Source organism: Hypomesus transpacificus, chromosome 8 (genome assembly GCF_021917145.1).
Source record: "Hypomesus transpacificus isolate Combined female chromosome 8, fHypTra1, whole genome shotgun sequence".
NCBI classification, from domain to species: Eukaryota; Metazoa; Chordata; class Actinopteri; order Osmeriformes; family Osmeridae; genus Hypomesus; species Hypomesus transpacificus.
In genome coordinates, this window is record NC_061067.1 from 8,543,183 (window position 1) to 8,561,108 (window position 17,926).

General features: G+C 47.6%; 1 protein-coding gene across 2 annotated transcripts in view; it reads right to left on the reverse strand.

The window, feature by feature from the left end:
- Positions 1 to 14,570, reverse strand: part of tgfbr1b (transforming growth factor, beta receptor 1 b) — a 28,988-nt gene extending 14,418 nt beyond the window's left edge. For both annotated transcript variants that reach the window (XM_047023329.1, XM_047023328.1), the window contains exon 1: positions 14,461 to 14,570. In XM_047023329.1, the coding sequence (XP_046879285.1) occupies positions 14,461 to 14,530 (70 nt within the window). In that variant the 5' untranslated portion in view covers positions 14,531 to 14,570. The remainder of the gene's footprint in view (positions 1 to 14,460) is intronic.
- Between the last annotated feature and the right edge of the window lie 3,356 nt (positions 14,571 to 17,926).

A 17,926-nucleotide genomic window follows, 5' to 3' on the forward strand; every position in this document is an offset into this window, starting at 1 on the left:
CACACACACTTGAAGCTGTTGACTACATAAACAGCAGTCTGACACAGTCTGAGTCGAACTGGACTTTCCAGTCTGTCTGTGTCTGTGAGGAAGTGTGAATTATGCTTTGGAGTCTGGTGGCTCCGTGCGAGTGTGTGTGTGTGTCTGTGCGAGTGTGTGTCTGTGCGAGTGTGTGTGTCTGTGCGAGTGTGTGTGTGTGTGGGGGGAGGGGGGGGGGGTCGATCCACTGCCAAAGTCAATTGTTATGAAACACTCAAGCCTGTTGCTGAAGGACTGGCTCGGTCTACCAGTGTGGACACCTGTGTGTGTGTGTGTGTGTGCGCGTGCGTGCGCATCTCACAGATCCAAATGATCTTAATACTGATAAGTGTGTGTAAAAACTGAAAAAAGCCTGCCTATGGCCCAGCACTGGGAGACTCTTAATCATTCGCTTAGAGAACGAGAAAAATACATGACACAAAAGTACACACACACACACACACACTTTAATGAGTGCGCCGCGGTCTCGAGACACTCCTCTGCAAGCTTCAACTCCCAACTGACTTGGGTGTTTACGCTCTGCCCCGGGTCGTGTAGCACAGTCTCACTTCCTGTGACAGCCGTCGCCGTGTTCCTCCCCTGCACTCTGGGTCGAATCCTGCCGTGACGCTATCGGGCCGAGAGGCCGCTTTCACGAGTAGCCAAAGTCGCGCTTTGTGATTGGATGCCGTTTCCGGTGCACCGTAGTGGGCACCACTGTGATCCGGACATCCTTGTTACAGACTGTCGTCGAGGACGTGAGGTGTTACTGTCGCACTGCATCGTTCCCGGGGACCGTTTGCCGTGCATTCATCAGCTAGCTAGCTCATCCAGATGCTATTGTTGCTACGTACTTAAGCAATTGAGATAGTATTGTTGCACTGTAGTGTTGTAGCATGATTGGCAGTGCCTGGTAGCTGAGATGTGGTTACTTAAAGCTAGATTACTCTTCGAGCGCCAGGAGAACTATGCACATCTTATCCTTGATCTTCTACTGAGCCTTCTACAGTTCACGCACTAATTGAACGTCACTTTCGATGAAAGCTAAATGTGTAAAACTGTCAAAACGTCAAATGCAAGCTAATACATTTGGCAAAGGCGTTCACGTTTGAGAGCACCCAAACGCAGGAAAGCTGTTGGAGCCCAGCTAGAAACACACACACACACCTTTCAACAGAGAGTGTGGCAGTGGATGGGGTGAAGATCACAGGGTATTGATCAGCAGCCAAATCACTGCTAAAACCCCAGCACTCTGGCTCAGGGTGGGAGGGGTAACACCACCAGCGGGCCCCCTCTAATCTGAGGCCGAGCACCATTTGTTGGTAGTCATGAGACGGGGAGGAACAATCTCATTCGTGTCCACTTCATCTTCTCTCAGCGCCAGCCCCAGTCCAGCCAAACCACTTGAAATGGAATTAGCCTCGGCCCTAAACTGAGTGGAGGGTCCACAGGGAGAAAACGGAATTCAATTGCTCCCTGGGCAAGCCTAGGAGTTACACACGGACCCACACGCATACACAGACACACTAGAGGGGAGGCCGTGATGAATGAAAACGTGGCCCGTTTGTCGCTTATCGAATTCCAGTTGACTTGGGAGTTGCGAGGCTTGAATGACAAGCTTTTCCTTCCTCCGCTGTACAAGCCACGCATTTAATGGGCCCGCTCGGTGCGAGCCGAAATGCGTGTTGATATGAGCAAGCCCATGGACCAGCTCCAAAGCGGTCCATTACTGCTCCCACTGTTACACAACTGCACCCTGGAGGACTCACAGGCAGCGAGAAGGAGCTAGGGACAGGGAGAGAGGGAGAGAGGGAGAGGCGGAGAGAAAAGGTAGATGTGACGAGGGACAGAGAGAGAGAGAGACTGAAAGACAGGGAAAGAAAGACAGAGAAAGAAAGGGGGGGAGAGAGAACAGAAAGGGAGATGTGACGAGGGAAAGAGCGAGGGAGAGACCGAGCGGTAAAGGGAAGAGACAGAGGGCGCGGGCCAGAGAAGCAGGGAGAGAAGCCTTTACGCGTGGCTGAGCTGTACTCTCAATAAAGCAAGCAGCCCAGTACTCTCTTCACCTCACTCCACTTCCCAGAACCACTCTCCTCTCCTCTCCTCCAGCAAGGTCCTCCAGCCTTAGCACTGACTCCCTCGCTTTACTCTCGGTCTCTCCATCATGACCGCGTCCTTGCCGTGAGTGCTTGCCAGCGTGCAGCTACGTAACAGTGTGTGTGTGTGTGTGTGTTGCCTCACAGGCTTCAATGGGAGGGGCTAGCAAGACATGTGGAGTGGAGAGGGGAGGAGTGGGGGGTGCCGGGGGTAAAACCTTAGAAGACAGGAAGGAGGGAGGTCACTAAATCACGTGTTTGTGTGTTTCTCAGTTTAGTCTCTCTGGAGAGAGTTAAAGGAGGGAATCCTCCCAGAATCCTTCAGTGAATGGCTTCTCCAGAGAATGAGGGGTGGAGAGACACAAAGAGACAGAGGAAGAGAGACCAGAGGCAAAAGGAGCTTATCACCACCATCAGTCCCACCATCAGCCCCACCATCAGTCCCACCATCAGCCCCACCATCAGCTCCACCATCAGCCCCACCATCAGCTCCAATCACAACCACGCAACAGATGAACAAAAGCCCAGCCGAGCTGTTCGTTGGCAGTTCAAAGGATGAACTATCTTTTCTTCTCCCGCTCGCTTCATTCCTTTTGCTCATGTCCTGTCCTCTCCCTGCACCCATGCCCCTCCCTCCCACCCACCCACCCTCCCTCTCACCCCCCTCCTCCTCCCTACCCTCCCTGGATCTAACAATGACGGGAGTGCGAGGCAGAGAAAACAGGCACAGAGAACAAACGGGTGAAGCCACAAAGGAGACAGAAGTCGGTACTGTACCTCTGGCGAGGGCCATGAAATCCACTCAGTGTAATCTGCACACGGGGGGGGGGGGGGGGGGGGGGGGCAATGGATGTGTTTGGGCTACTATTATCTGGATCCGCGCCAGGGTTTCATCCCCCCCGCCCCCTCTGATTGGCTGAACGCATGACTCCGAGGCTGCGTTATGCAGATGAGATGCAAAGGCTCCCCCCTGGGGGCCTCAGAGGAGCTGCACCCTGTTAGCTCAGTCATGGAAGGGGCGGATCTCTGTTTCATCCAATGGAGAGCTGGAGGGAACCTTCTAAGATATTGAGGAGGACTTTCAGGACATATTATGGTTTACTGGGCAAAAACCATGTGTGTCCACTACATGTTACACAAATAAATGTAACAACAGCCAGGTGGACAGTTAGAAAGCGCACACACATCCTAACCCTACTCTCTTCAGTTAAGGCGGCCGCCGAAGCAACACACGCCTACCGCCATAACAATGTCGTAAAAAAAAGAAGAAAAAAAATAGGTTTTAGATTTGTATTTATTTTTTTGTATTATTTATTTTTTATTAGTGGCGATATCCGCCGTGTCACTCGGTCCTGTTTTTGTCCCTTCCATTCCAAAACACCAGGCTACCTTCTTCTCCCCAACCCCCCCCCCTCACCTCCCCCTCCCCATCTGAAGAAGGCACCTACCAAGCGGTGTGCTTATTTGAAGATATCCCATCTCACTCAGCTGCCCTGCCCTTTGTATCAGCGGTACCCTGTACCAGCCCAGTCATGTTCCCCTTGCTTCCACTATCTCTCACATGAAGGGTTCAGAGAGCACAGGAGAAAGAGAGAGAGAAGGGGGGGTGTTTTGTCAAGCATGAATGGTAGCGTAAGGAAGGAGGACGAATCGTGTCTGGTTTTCCAAGCAGAAAAGCCCATGCGTGCATACACACAGACCAAAGAACCCTCTTCCCCTGGCCTTTTACACTTGACGACAAGCAAAAAAAGAGACAAAAGCTGCACTAGCCTCGACGTGACCGCTGGGGGTCGTAGATTTCTGCCTCGCGCCAAAACATTCAATGTTCCCAACGTTGAATGCTGGTGTTATACTCGAAATAAAAATGCTCTTTAAGGTGAGTTGTGTTGGATTCGTTTTGTTCCTGTGTGGGCTACAGCAACTGTCACTGTCCAGGACAACTGCAGGGGTTCCGTGTCCTCTCACCACTCTCTCTGGTGGCATGCCCACAGTAAGCATGCCCTGGGTAAATAACCATGCTGGCCTTGGGCCGGCTTCCAACCTGCATCCTGCCACACACACACTCTCTCTCTCTCACTCTCACACACACACACACACGGCTGGCTGGCTACACACTGAGCTGTGTGACTGGCTGGTTGACATCCCATAATTCCTCCATCTGCATGTTAATGAGGAATGGAAGATTCTCCTTGGACTATTAGAACGAGGCTGTGCATGTCCTCCAGTCAGAGAGATGGATTCTGACCAGGTAGACCAGGCTGACTTGGACTGGAGATGGCCAGTGCAAACCCTGCTAGCTGTCTTGAAACTGAATATTTGAAGGGAACATCATAGTTGAAGTTGCTGCTGACACAAAGCAGGACTGCGATGGGAATCGAAAGGTCATAATCGTAGGTTGCGAAGAAAAATCGAGCGTGAATACATGGATACTGGGATGAAATACAGAAACATTTTTTCTAAATCTAATCTTTGTTCAGTCATAATCTAGAATATGTTCTTCCAACATATTCTTCAAGCTTGTCAACTTCAGCAGAAGAGTTTACTCCTGTAATTACTCCTTAAAAAAAAAAAAAGGTATGAATGAACTCCTTCAAAAAAAAAAAGTAAGAGTTAGGCTAACTTATCCAGGAGGTAAGAACCTAACCTCATTCGGGGGTGAGCCTCATCGTTCAAATCTCAGAGAAGCTAAACATCAGCCCCACAAAGGCCTCCATTCAGGCTCCCGACCCTCCAGCAATCACACAACTGACATTTCTGAGGGCTGTATAATCTAGAGCCATTCATGTCCAGTAATGCCTTCAATTAACTCAATTCAATGGTGCCCAATCAGATTACCAGTGAATAAGGCATTATTTTAACAGTGTTAGGGAGGAGAGGGAGAGGCCTGGTGCAGGGTCTCCAGTGTTTGCGTCTGCCAAAAGGAGGAGGAGGGCCCTGTGAGACCATTCCAATGAAAAGGATGGAGAATGTTTAATCTAATAACTCATCTGATGGGGGGGGGGGGGAGGGAAGAAACGTCAAAAGACAATGGCCTTCGTTTTTTTTTTTTTTTTTACATTTGTGTCAATGCCAATTGGATTTCACATCTTCTGAAACCTGTGGCTCTAACCTCGGATTGGGTCGTCACATTTTCAATTCAACAGTAGAGATGGAGGGATGGAAGGAGGGGAGAAGTAGCTCGTCCTTGTTCCACCTGACCTTAAAACCCCTTCGTACACACTATAAAATGCACTTTGTTGAGTCTTTCAACCAGTGATAACATTGCTTCTGTTTTATCTCAACGTGATCTGATTCTGGAACCGAAAAGTTGGTCTGGAACAGAATTTAAGATGGTTACCTACCAACCTTCCTACAGGAGGCTATCCTCCCGTCTGGTTTCCTAAACATCCATGCATTTCTCAGTGCTAGATCCGACGGCCTCCCTGCTCCCATATTAAGTTACCTCACAGACCATTGATTTACCTTCCTTACTTTAAACGCAGCTTCTCAAAACTCATTACAAGGCCAACGTACAGTTGAGGCCTAACAAATTATTCATCAATACACAAGTAAAAACACACCCTATCATTGTGCAATGATTCACCACACATGGCTTCTGAAGGTTTTCTGTGGCTGTACTTACTACTTTGTGTGTTTTGGATTCCTGCAAAGATTCCGGCTTATGTAATTTGTATCTATATCTGGAAACCACAAACACTGCGGCTCGAGATACCGCAAAGACTGCGGTTTGTGTGTTTTGTGTATTCCCGCAAAGACTCACCTGTTCAGGGAGGCGACTGAACACGACCTGAGGGGCTCCTGTTAGTGAGGATCGGACCCTTAGAATTCAGAGGTTGCAGGTTAAAATATGTCTTCCACCATCCGCAACAGGAAGTCACTTACCCACAGCAGTGTGTGTTGGAGGACACACACACGAGAACTCGAGGCACGTTTTTCAAATGGTAAGTGGCATATTTGGGTGACAGACTGCATTACGAGTCGTCAGGTGGCCTATTTTCCTCTCAGCACTGGAGAGGAGAAAATGGTCCGATTCAACAACACAAAGTATAACCTTCTTCGGCAGCGGGGGGCGGGAAAAAAGGCTAATCGATTGAAATAAATGATTTCTCTAGCGCAACTTCTTTCAGCCCATTTTTAAAAGCAGTAATAAGGAAAACATACCCAGCTGGACGGCAATGTTCGATTCAGTCTCTTTGTGCACATCTGTCACAAAGTGTCATTTTTAATGATGAGAAGCCCACAACTAACATAGCATTTTCTGTTTCTTCAGACTTGGCTGAAGACCTTGGGTTAAGAGAAGTGTGTGTGTGTGTGTGTGTGTTGTGAAGAACAGCACTCAACTTCCAAAGTTAGCATTCAACACTTTCCCTGCAGCACCCAATGTGTGCAACCAAAGCCAATTATCTCCCAGGTTCCACCTCACCTGCCTGCCTCCTGCTGCAGCTTCTCTCCTGCATAGACAGATTTTTGGCCCTTTTTGCCTTGACTTATTGATAGAGTTGGAGAGAGACAGGGAGAGAGAGACAGGGAGAGAGAGACAGGGAGAGAGAGGGGAAGACATGCAGGAAAGGGCCCGAGCCAGATTCGAACCCAGGTCCCTGTGTTAAGGCCTTAACCTGCAGGAAGCCCCACCTATTGGAACCAATCACTTTTACACGTCACACGTCTTTTACCCAGCGAGGTCTCCCCCTTCCTTACCCAACTTCACAATCCCCCCCCAGGCTCAATCCTGATCTGTGTTGCCCAGAAACAGAGACTGTATTCAGGGCTGTGAGCCATCTGAGCTGCCCCAAACTACCCCCCCTAGTGCCTTCAGCTCCACTCACTACCACAGTCCACACGAGGCTACATGAGAACGAAGAGGTTGAATATGGTGGGTGGTGGGGTGGATTGATGGGGTGTGTGGTCATGTGGGTCTGCGATTGATGCCCCACCCCCCTTCCCCACACACACACACACACACCCCTCCTTTTACCTTCTGGAACGGAATAGGAATTAATTACTTGCCGTCTCCTGGCAACCGCAATCCGTGCACCCCTACTGGTTGGCCGTGTATCATGGCTGTGAAACATGACTGTGAGGCTCGGCCACTAGACCGCGCGCACGTACCTACACATCCGGTGCACACGCCAAATACTGACACACACGTGCGCACAAAATCTCCAACCAGGCTTTTCTCACACACACACCCACCCTTCCTGCCAGCAACATGGCCCCCTGCCCCCACCCAATCTCCTAAATCAGTCCCTCTTGCAAGTGTGTATGTGTGCGTTTGCCCTTTTTCAGCCGACAGATGAGCCTCCCACAATGATTTCCATAGGTCCCAGGCTGCCCTCCCTCCCCCCTGTCTAGCCCTTTGTCCACACCAGATGTGGGGAGGGACAGAGGGAGGGCCGTGCCCCAGCACCACCCCCGCACGGTTCCTCTCAGCCCCTTAAAAACCTCCCGCACCCACTGGCCCCTTCACCCCCGGCTAAAACCCCCTCGCACAGAGCTTCAGCCTTCCGTCCCAGCTTCCGCCAAATCTCGGAGCGTCCAAAATGGGATAGCTCGTCAAGGAGAGTGACCTCCGTGAAGTTGCTCTCTGTCAGAGCAAGCTGTCTCTAGTGCTACCATCGCCCCAGCGCCGCTTCTATACATGATTTAGTCTTTGCTCCTTATTTCTTATGGATTTGAAGATGGAACGCAAAAATAACAGACAGAGAGAGAGAGAGCACAGGAGGATGGTTCTGACTGCAGCACAGTTTCCTGAGCTGGGCGAGGCAGAGCGGGTGGGGATATTCAGTGAACATGGCGTCTTATGAATATGGATCAGGTTGATTTAGGAGAAAGCGTTTTTTGGGCGGTGGCAGCTGTACACAGGAGGCCTTCCGTCTCCCAGCGACACGGAGAGCATCCCCCCCTCCCCTCCCCCCCCCTCACCTCGCCCCTCACTGGCCGAGTCAGACTCCCAGGTACAGGACAGGCTGTTACCTGTGGACGCTTGTACAATCCAAAAGGAGAGGGAGAAAGTGGTCTACAGAGAGGAGAGAGAGAGGCGGGCTGTGCTCAAGGTAGAACCAATGACGTGGTCGTGATAATCACAGAGAGAGAAAGGAATACACCGGAAATCATCTGAGCTGGCCTTCTGTGGAGGAGCCACGGGGGGGAAGGATCCAACATTCGAGGGTCTTTCCGTGCTGCTGATGTTGTTTTCTCTGAAATGTATAATCCACCGGCCTACGATTTCATTCACTACTAAGTGTGTGAAATCTGGCCCGGGTACCTGCGTCCAATCAAACGCTATTGTTGCTATTGTTATCTGGGGGCCATCGTCCAAACTGCATGAATCCAGCAAATGATCAGAAGGAACAAACCCCGATAACGCAAACGGAATCGCAAAGCAGTCCTTGGAACGTGATCGGGGAAGACCAAGGAAGGAATGATTGAAGGAGGAGGAGGAGGAGGGGGGGGTTAGAAAGTTGCAGTCTTGAAGGGAGAGGGGGAGAGAGGAAGGAGAGAAGGGAATAATGAGACAGCATACATCCAGAGAGAGCAGTAAGAGTCCCTTACAGCGAGCACATGCCTGGCCTAAAGCTCAACTAAGTGCATGGTTTGGTGCTTCTCTTTCCCTCCCTCTCTCCCTCTCTCCCTCTCTCTCTCCTCTCTCCGTGTGCCTGTGGCATTACTAATTGCTGCTGTGTCAGGACAGAGAGCACATGACGGCGTGTTCTTTCTGAACACCCAGCCACGCCAGTGCTGGAGCTAGCAGGAGTGCAGGCACACAGAAGGGGAACGCCGCACTCATAAACCTGTCCTTCCCCTGCCGGAGGAAGACCACGAACGGAAGGAGGGAGAGCAGCTTTTTGGGGGCTCTTTCTTTGAAGCAGCTAGCACATGGACAACTTACCTGCCATTCTGTCGGTCTGTCTGCCCCCCATACACACACACACACCTCACAAGTAAAAAAAAAAGCAAGCAGTTACTGTTCGGTCACCTAATCAGCCAAATGGCTTTTTGTCAAATGGAGCGCACGCACAAGCACGCACGTCTCACTGGCGGTTACTGAGGGGAACATGAGAGTGTCGAAAGAAAAAAGCCAGGTAGAGAGATTGATAAAAAGGAGAGACGGCGAAGAGAGTTAAACAATCCCTCAAGCACCCAGCGCCATTTGTCAGAAGATGTTTTTCTATCTCCATACCAACTGATAAACTATTTCAAAGTCAATGCCCCTGGGTCACTGAAGAAAGAGTAACAATCCCAGCTGAGACAATTGTAGTGGTCAGTTCCATTCCTAAGAACAGGACCATAACTCATACTGTAATCTTTTGTGAGGATACCCCACACAAAGCCCTCTGCTCGAAGAGTAATCAGTGACACCAGGATAACCCTTCCACACCAAGAAGCTGAAGTGGCCTGTGTTTGAACCGGTCACACTAAACCTACAGTGCTATAGTATTTTATTTGGTGGATTAAACAGTGATTAAACTGTGGTTTTAATCCACCCACACTGCCCTCACTGGGAAGTGAACACAGACCCACATCTCACAACATTGAAGAAAGAAAAAAAAAGAAGAAAAAAATAAGCTATTTGTGCCATAGTGACTTCAACTTTACAGGGAGACCTCCAGCACCATTTTGTTGACCACATCTGCTGAGGTTATCAGGTTGTTGAGGTCTGCCACTGCGTGTATACGAGCTGCCTTAGGATCCGTTTACAACTTTTCCCAAAACACTTCCTGGTGACAGTCTGGTGGAGAGGGGCCGAGCCGCTAGCTGCTCAGGGCTGCTGTGGATGGGCAGACATGCAGCTCATTCCTGTGTGACAGGCAGGCGTTCTGTAGGCCGGAAGCCTGTGGACTATAAGTGTAGGACTAACCAGAGATTAGAAGCAAAGGGCCCTTGCAAAAAGGCACTTAACCATACGTGACTGATATTTTTTGTTTTTGATGTTTAAATGGATTACAACATAAAAGTGATGCTGTGATTCGATGGTTGCCTGTGGCCACGTTTCTCTTAAGAAGGTCGGGGGAGAAAATGTGTGTCACTCCTGAAACCACATTCAACAGAGGCCTTTCACGTCTCAAAAAGGGTTTTTTAATGGGACGCAAAGGTTCAAGTTTGCAGAAGAGCTCAAAACAAATCCCAGAAAAAAAATTCACTCAGCATTTCAAATCTCACTCCTTAACCCCACCGCAAAATCCGGAGGCTTCGAGGCCGAGGACAGAAAAAACAGGTGTTACAGCTGAAAAAGACTAACCTTGGACATTATAACTATTGATCATAACCGTGGTTATGAAAATGGTATTCAAGAATCGAGATCCCTGTCCATCCTGTTCTCGTACTCACGAGCACATACTCGTTTTTCAATTTATTTCACACAGCCCTCGACTGCTGGAAAAAGATACAATCAAAAGTTCAAATTCTGGAAGGCCATGAAGACAGATAGAAAGACAGAGAGAGAGGAGAGAGAGAGAAAAAGAGCGAGTGGGGCCGTTTGAATGCATCAGTGCCCCTGAATCCAATCACAACTGGCACAAACACAACTTCTCAAATTAGTTGTGCTTCCTTAAGCCAGGACAACAGGCAGTTCAGGGTCACTCACATGCTTGGGATTCCTGTGTCCAAAAGGCAGAGTTACTGTATCAGAGAATACTAAACAGATATGCTTACAGCAGAACAAGGTTGTGGCCAGAATTGTCATAGTCCTCAGAAAGTTATCCAAAAGCGATTAGGAGAAACTATTTCAAGAGCATGTTTAACAGCTTTCAGAAGTCCACAATATGGGTTTTTTGTTTTTTGTTTCGTTTTGTTTTGTTTACTTCAGTCTTGATAGAAGGATCTGCAGGTGAATCTTCCTGTGTATAGAATTTTGATAGTAGCCAATCTCAAACTAACCAACCCTTTCTGTTGTGTAGATCCTGTGACTGGGCAGGGGGGGCCCTCTCCATATGGCCGGGCCGTTTCAGAGCCTGGTTGCAGGCGAAGAACGGGAGGAACAGGGAGAGGCGAAGCACCGGTGAGGGTGTGCAGTACAGGCCAGGGCTTTCTACACCACTCCTGACCCACAGACACAAGATGGTGAACCTAGTACCTATCTGTCCCTCCCTCTCTCCATCTCTCTCTCTGTTCCCCCCCCCCACCAGCCAGGAGTTACCTTCGTCCCGCCCTGATGTTTGAACGCTAAGGAGGGAGGCATCGGGCCCAGCAGGGACGGCGATAGCTGCGGACGGGGCCAGTTTGTGACTTGTGATGCAGCCCGGGTTTATTGTATTTGCTGACGAGGCGCTCTAGAGATGTCGGCGGGGCTAAGCTCCATCCTTTATATCCCCCCAGCCAGGGAGGACTTGTTTACTCTGGGGTCTGCGGGGAGTGGTGACGCCTATTAGGAGATAGGCTGCGCTGGCGGGATTCTGACTAATGTGCTGCGCCACTGCCAGCTTTAGCCCCAACCACAATGTGTGTGTCCATGTATACATGCACATGTATTGCTGTGAACGAGTTCACTTTTTGCTGTGTGTGTGTGTGTGTGTTGTGTAATTACACACCCTACTCCTGTTATGGAGAATACTCAGCAGGAAGCACGGGACACAATGCTTCACTTTCACAGCTGAAGCACGAAAACATCCCCGTAGTGACATTGTACTGAAACACAACAGACTGCATCCGTTATTAACGCTATTAACGTCTTCCTCTTTTAGACATACCATCATTCTGCCAAACACCTCCATTATTGTAGCACCTAAACAACATGCAGGTATAAATAATGATTTTAAATGATGCTTATGAACTCAAATAATGAATGGACCCTCACGTGTCCCGCATGCCATGTTCATCACACACACACACACACACATACATTGTACATTGTGGCATACTGCTATTTCAGTGTGTAATTTTTTTTTCGTCTCCACGCAGCGTGTGGCCAACCCCAGGAAGGGACCCGATGCGTGACGGTAATCAAGTTTGCTAAGGTCAAGGGGGCCACGCAAGGGCCAGGCAGTAGCTGTCTCTCCAGATAAGCTGAAATGGACCACTCCCGTCACAACCACCCAGTCCACATGTGGAGGTGTTGCCACCGCAAAGACAGTCTCGGGGTAAGAAGGTTGATGGATGACGTGAACAGTCCAATTCTATTGTATGGACAGAAGAACCGGAGCATAGCTGCGGCATTCTTGCTGATGGATATGGTCCCTAGTATCAATGATCAATTGTCCACATTTGTTTTTTTTGTATCCATTCAAATTCGTAATTTATCAGGAGTGTGATCAATTTGTGACACATTGTTCCTAATAACCAAAATAGACAACACGATACACCTCTAAGGTAGGTGAGAGATCTTGTAGGCTGAAAACACATCCCAATCCATATACTCAGATAGGATCTGTTTCTGGGTAGCTGTTTGATCTTACGTGGACATCTAGTGCATTATTAATCTTACTGGTGACAGTTTGGGGTGGGGATGCCTTACATGATTCACATTATCGGCTACCGAAAACAAAAAACAGAAATGCCACACGCTGAACGCTGAGCTTGTTACTAGAGTATAAATACGCGGGTCCTGCAGCGCCTTCAATACCAGTAAGTGGTGCGAGATTAACTCGCGCACCAAGGTTATTGATTTCATTGCACTCCAATGCAAACGACCCAGTTCGTTTCACCCGTCACCAAACCCCAAGCATGGTAATCGTTACTTATGACAAAAACGGATTCCTTTCCCGCTATGGACGTCTCAAATTCGTTTAAATAGCGTTATTTTGAACACAAGGTCTGTATAAACAAATGGGTTTGATTATATAGCATCAGAAGGTGCATTTACGTCACCAGATGCAAGGTTCTATAAATTCGAGCCCGTCATTCCAGCCTCCCATCCCACACAAAGGAATGTCACACAAAGGAACACCGATAGCTTCTAAAAACCAGAAACATTTATCAACGGTTCAACAAAACACAAGACAACATTGACTGTGGAAGCATGCAGCCTGAATAACAAATTAACTACACAAAGCGTACGTATTGTTAAGTAAAGATGCCAAATAAGCATGGCTCTGAAAGGGTCGTTATAAACATTGGCATAGGAGATATTAGGAAAATCTCTGTCAAGGATTTCACGAGCAAGAATATCGGTGAAAAAGCATAGAAATGCTTATTAGTACAAATCTTACGGGGTATTTCAGCAATACCTGTCTTTATCAGCAAAAGGCAGATTCTCTCACTGACGTTAAATGTATAGCAAGTCTCATCCGTCCCACTCGACAGAATGGGAATCAAATAACAGCTCGTTACAAAGGGTCAAAACAATACTAATATTACACACTTAATGCATTCTCTCTAGATTTTTTTCAATGACTGGTTACCACGGGGGAGTAACCTTTGAGCCACAAATTAGCCTTGATAACTGACGCTGGCAAGCTAGATAGTCTAAAACTGGAATAGCACAGACTGGCACCTTAAGTTGCATACAGGTTAAATTTGTTATTACTCGGTTATTTTAACAGACAGAACCAAAACAGGAACAACATGTTGTTACAACCTCAAGGAAAGTGCTCTGTTTGCGCGAGTCGTCGCGGCAAGTGGTTTGAGGAGTGTGCAGGTCTAGTCGGTGTTTTTTTTCACAGCATGAGCTGAATTCCAGTGTAAATGTCCTATTGCTGAATGTTTCTGTGCACTTAATCTGATCCGGACATAAAACATAATAAAGCATAACGATACGTTAGTTAAACAAATCAATTGCCAGCTACGTGCTAAATAAAGGCAGTTTCCTTCAACATGTTATCGACATGTACATAGATGCGGAAACTAGCTAAACCTATCTTCGCTTGAATTATTTACTGTAACGGTCTTCAGTTGAATCGTCAACGTTGGATAAACGATTTGCAGTTTCGTATCCGTTATAAAGCACATGGTCGCCCCCCTGGGTCGGTGTCCGGTTAATCAAATTATTGATCAAGGACAAGGATAGAAGACAAACAACGTTTCGGTATGCCAATTTTATAATTGCTCGACTGAGAAATACTAATCTGTCAATCGGACCTCTTCTGTAGAGCAGGTGTGGAGTGACTTGGTCCGAGTAGCCTACGTCCCGCTTCGATTCCAAGCTTAAGCCACTGCCCTTTTAACTACGACTAAGTTCGATTGTTTTAGTTTGTACTTGCTCTTTCACTCATCTCTTTACAAACAATGTCTTACAATTTAAAAAAAACTTCCATTGATAGCACGACTCGGTCTGACCTGCGCCATCTTTGAGAGAGAGAGGAGACTTCAGGCCGACGCTAACTGTAACAAAGAGCATCAACGGTAGTCCCTACAATGTATTTATGTGCCTAGGTCCATTGACAACTATTCGGATAACATCCATTGCACTTACCACCATTTTCTTGAATCCTAGTCCCGAAGAAGATGACTATCAAAAAGAGACAGCACGGTACTGCACCCATCGTGGCAACAGACTTACTACAGACTGCCAGTTCTCCAACTTATTGCTCGCTACTAGTGCGTGGAACAGGAGAAACACGCGTCCGATTGGCTGAGAGCTTCACCACACCCCGCCCAGGCCAAGCGAGCTCTCTCGTACGGTCGTAAACAGTCGACACCAATCTCAGAGAATGCAGTTTTCTCAGTTCTGCAATTCTGTTTTCCAAGTGAAACTTTTCTAAACGAAAAAGTTTAGGTTGACGTGTCAATCTTGCTCTCAAAAGCTAGATAGTTTATTGTTTGATAAATGAATCACTGGAAATAGGCCTACATTATATTATGACAAAAGGAGCATGGATCATATTAGGCTACACTGGTTTTCCCTTATTGTCTATTAGCAATCCAGTCTCTATCTATGACACGGGTTTACAGTTCTATTTTGCTTGCCATACGCCAAATCCTTGTTTTACGTGCAGTTTATGACGTATAACGTGACATGACATGAAGACATTGCTGCCGCCTAAGACTATGCGGTCTACAGGGCGACATTTTCATTAACATTTCAAGACTTTCGTGACCCAAATAAAAATTCTGATGTGACAGATCAATGGGGAATCGCTTTCTCTAACTATTTGTATAATCCGTGTAATTCTCTAGCCGTTATAAAGGCTATCTTTTCCCGGTTTTCAACCACCATGCTGCACGCATCCCGAATGTTTACAAATAATTGGTCTAGGCATGTTGCCCGTGTGTGTCATATCTTTTTTCTAACTTTATTTTACAAGAATGCATGGTGTTGGTGGCAAATAACAATTGATGTTTGTTATTTGAAGGTGTTTGAGATGAAAATTCCCCACAAAAAAAGTATTAAAAAGTATAGGTAGGCCTACATTTGGAAGCTTCGAGATCGGGATCTCCGTAAAATCTAAGTCCGGATGATGACGTATAATCGATAAAGAGTTGGTGACGTTCTGCGTGTGATAGAGACACATTTTCTGTTGATAGAAATGAATGGGAGGAATTTGCGCATAAACTGCACGTAAAACAGGGATTTGGCGTATATTTGGCACGCAAAATAGAAGTGTAAACCCGTGTCAAAGATACGCCCCCCTCTACGCACACACAGACACACACCTCCCCTTCAGCCTGCCTGCGCCCCAGGAGGTGACAAAGCCTCTGACCTCCCTTCTCGTCCCTGGGGACTCTGACAGAGATTGATGACGGCCCATTGTTTGATCCGCCTCTAACCACTGTATGGCCATGCATACTCAGTTTGCACTCAACTTCACTACTTCCAGCACCAGCACACTCACCATCTGCTTCACACAGTAACCCCAGAAGAAGACAGGCTGCTGGAATCCAGGTGGTCATGGCAGGAGAGGTGCAGTCATTCTGTCGTCAGTCTGTCAGTCAGTTAGTCAGTCAGTCAGTCAGCAGTGGAGTGAGTGTTTGCCCCTTGCTGGAAAAACACATCCATCACAGCGTAAAGGCCTGGTCTGTCTGTCAGCTGGCATTTGAGTGTGTGCCGAACGGACTGTGTCCTGACTGGAGTTCATCCACAGCAACAGCCCTGAGCCAGAGCTCTAGGGTCACAGGATTAGGGATGCCAGAGGAGGACGGGAACAGTTGGGCGCCCTTATCTTCCACTCCTATTTTTGGTAGTCCCAAAACATCCTGGCTGCACAGCAATCTGGATCCTGGCCACTGTGGGGACAACTCCGCACCCCCCACCCCTCACCCCCACTCTCAATGGCCCAAAGGGGACGTAAAGAACTGTGCAAAAGTCTTGGGCATATTTTTGTGTTGTCTTTTCATGTCACTGTTTCTCAAAGCATTTTTGCTTTACTTAAATCAAATATGTTTTTTGTTTGTAACAAAGACTTTTGCACAGTATTTTATGTCAAATGTCAACGTTTAGTATTTACTCTGTTACTATGGATTACAGGTAATTTGGTTGGGCCTCAATAGTCTCACTTGACAGACTTGGGTTTATCTCAGGGGATTAACAGACGTGGTTCCCTGGTGCCCCTGGGCTGAGGGACATGTGCAACACATTCTTACTCAAATACAACTTTTGGTCAAGTGTTTAGAAAAAGTCCCCAAACTTTTCCAGAACAATGACAATGCACAAGCACAACCCAAGCTAATAAACTATTGCCTAGGCCGACTGGAATACAAATGTATTTCGGATTTGTCATTGAAGTCTGGAGTGAATCGGAAAATGGATTGGTCTGCTTATTAAGACACAAGCGGCCGTGCATTGAATAGCACATTAACAGTAAAAGGTTCGCCGCTAAACAAAAGTTGATCATAACAGCCACAAATAATTCATAGACGCTCAGATGACTAATCAAACACATGTCAGCAACAACTGGCAAGCAGGAGAGGTCCATAGAGCAAGGTCAGTGGATAGATGGTGAGTGACTCAATATGTTTTCCAGCCTCGCAGTCTACTTAGGGTTGTTGCACTCACGTCGATGTGCTCCCTTCCAGTATAGTTAGCACCTTTTTATGGCTCATGCACACTTCCCTGGCAAGGAGCTTTCCCACAGTATCACGTTCCATGGGTGTGTTCGGTGCTCCTCTTTGAAGGCTGAATGATATACAGGATTGGAATATCTGCCTGGCTGCTAAGTAACCACCTCTGGGCTCTGCTGATTCCCCCTGCCTGAAGACCACTTCCAGGGGGAGACCTATCGAGGTGACCTCCTCAGCTATCTTGAACTTTGACAGGGGTCTCATCCTTTGCTTTTGAACCGCTAACGCCCATGGAGAGATCGAGAACCGCTTTTGATGTGCTTCCGGTGCACTCTTTTCACGGAGAAAGTGGTATTATGCCAAACACCTCATTTAGAAAGGGAATGTATGGCAGTAGTGATCATTTAGAGATTGCAACAGCACAGTCATTTACATAAAGCATGTGTCGTGCAGAAAAAAAAAGATTCTATTTCTGCTCTGATGTAAAGGGTATTTAAGGATAAGTAGGGCATGTGAATGATGTGATATCTTCAGGGAATTGTGTTGCTCTGGAGTCTAGATGGTTGAGGGAATTACATGCCAGTTAAAAAAGGAGTAATAACAACATTTGTGCACTGTGGTGATTAGGAAACAACATCTAAAACGTTTCTTTCTCTCAAGTTCTCTCTCTCTAGTTCGCTGTCTGTCTGTCTGTCTGTCTGTCTGTCTGTCTGTCTGTCTGTCTGTCTGTCTGTCTGTCTGTCTGTCTCTGTCTCTGTCTCTGTCTCTGTCTCTGTCTCTGTCTCTGTCTCTGTCTCTGTCTCTGTCTCTCTCTCTCTCTCTCTCTCTCTCTCTCTCTCTCTCTCTCTCTCTTTCTCTCTCTCATGAATCCCTTAGAAAGGTTGATGTTTATTCATGCTTGACATTAGTTTCTAAAGACACAGATACACCAAAAGAGCAAG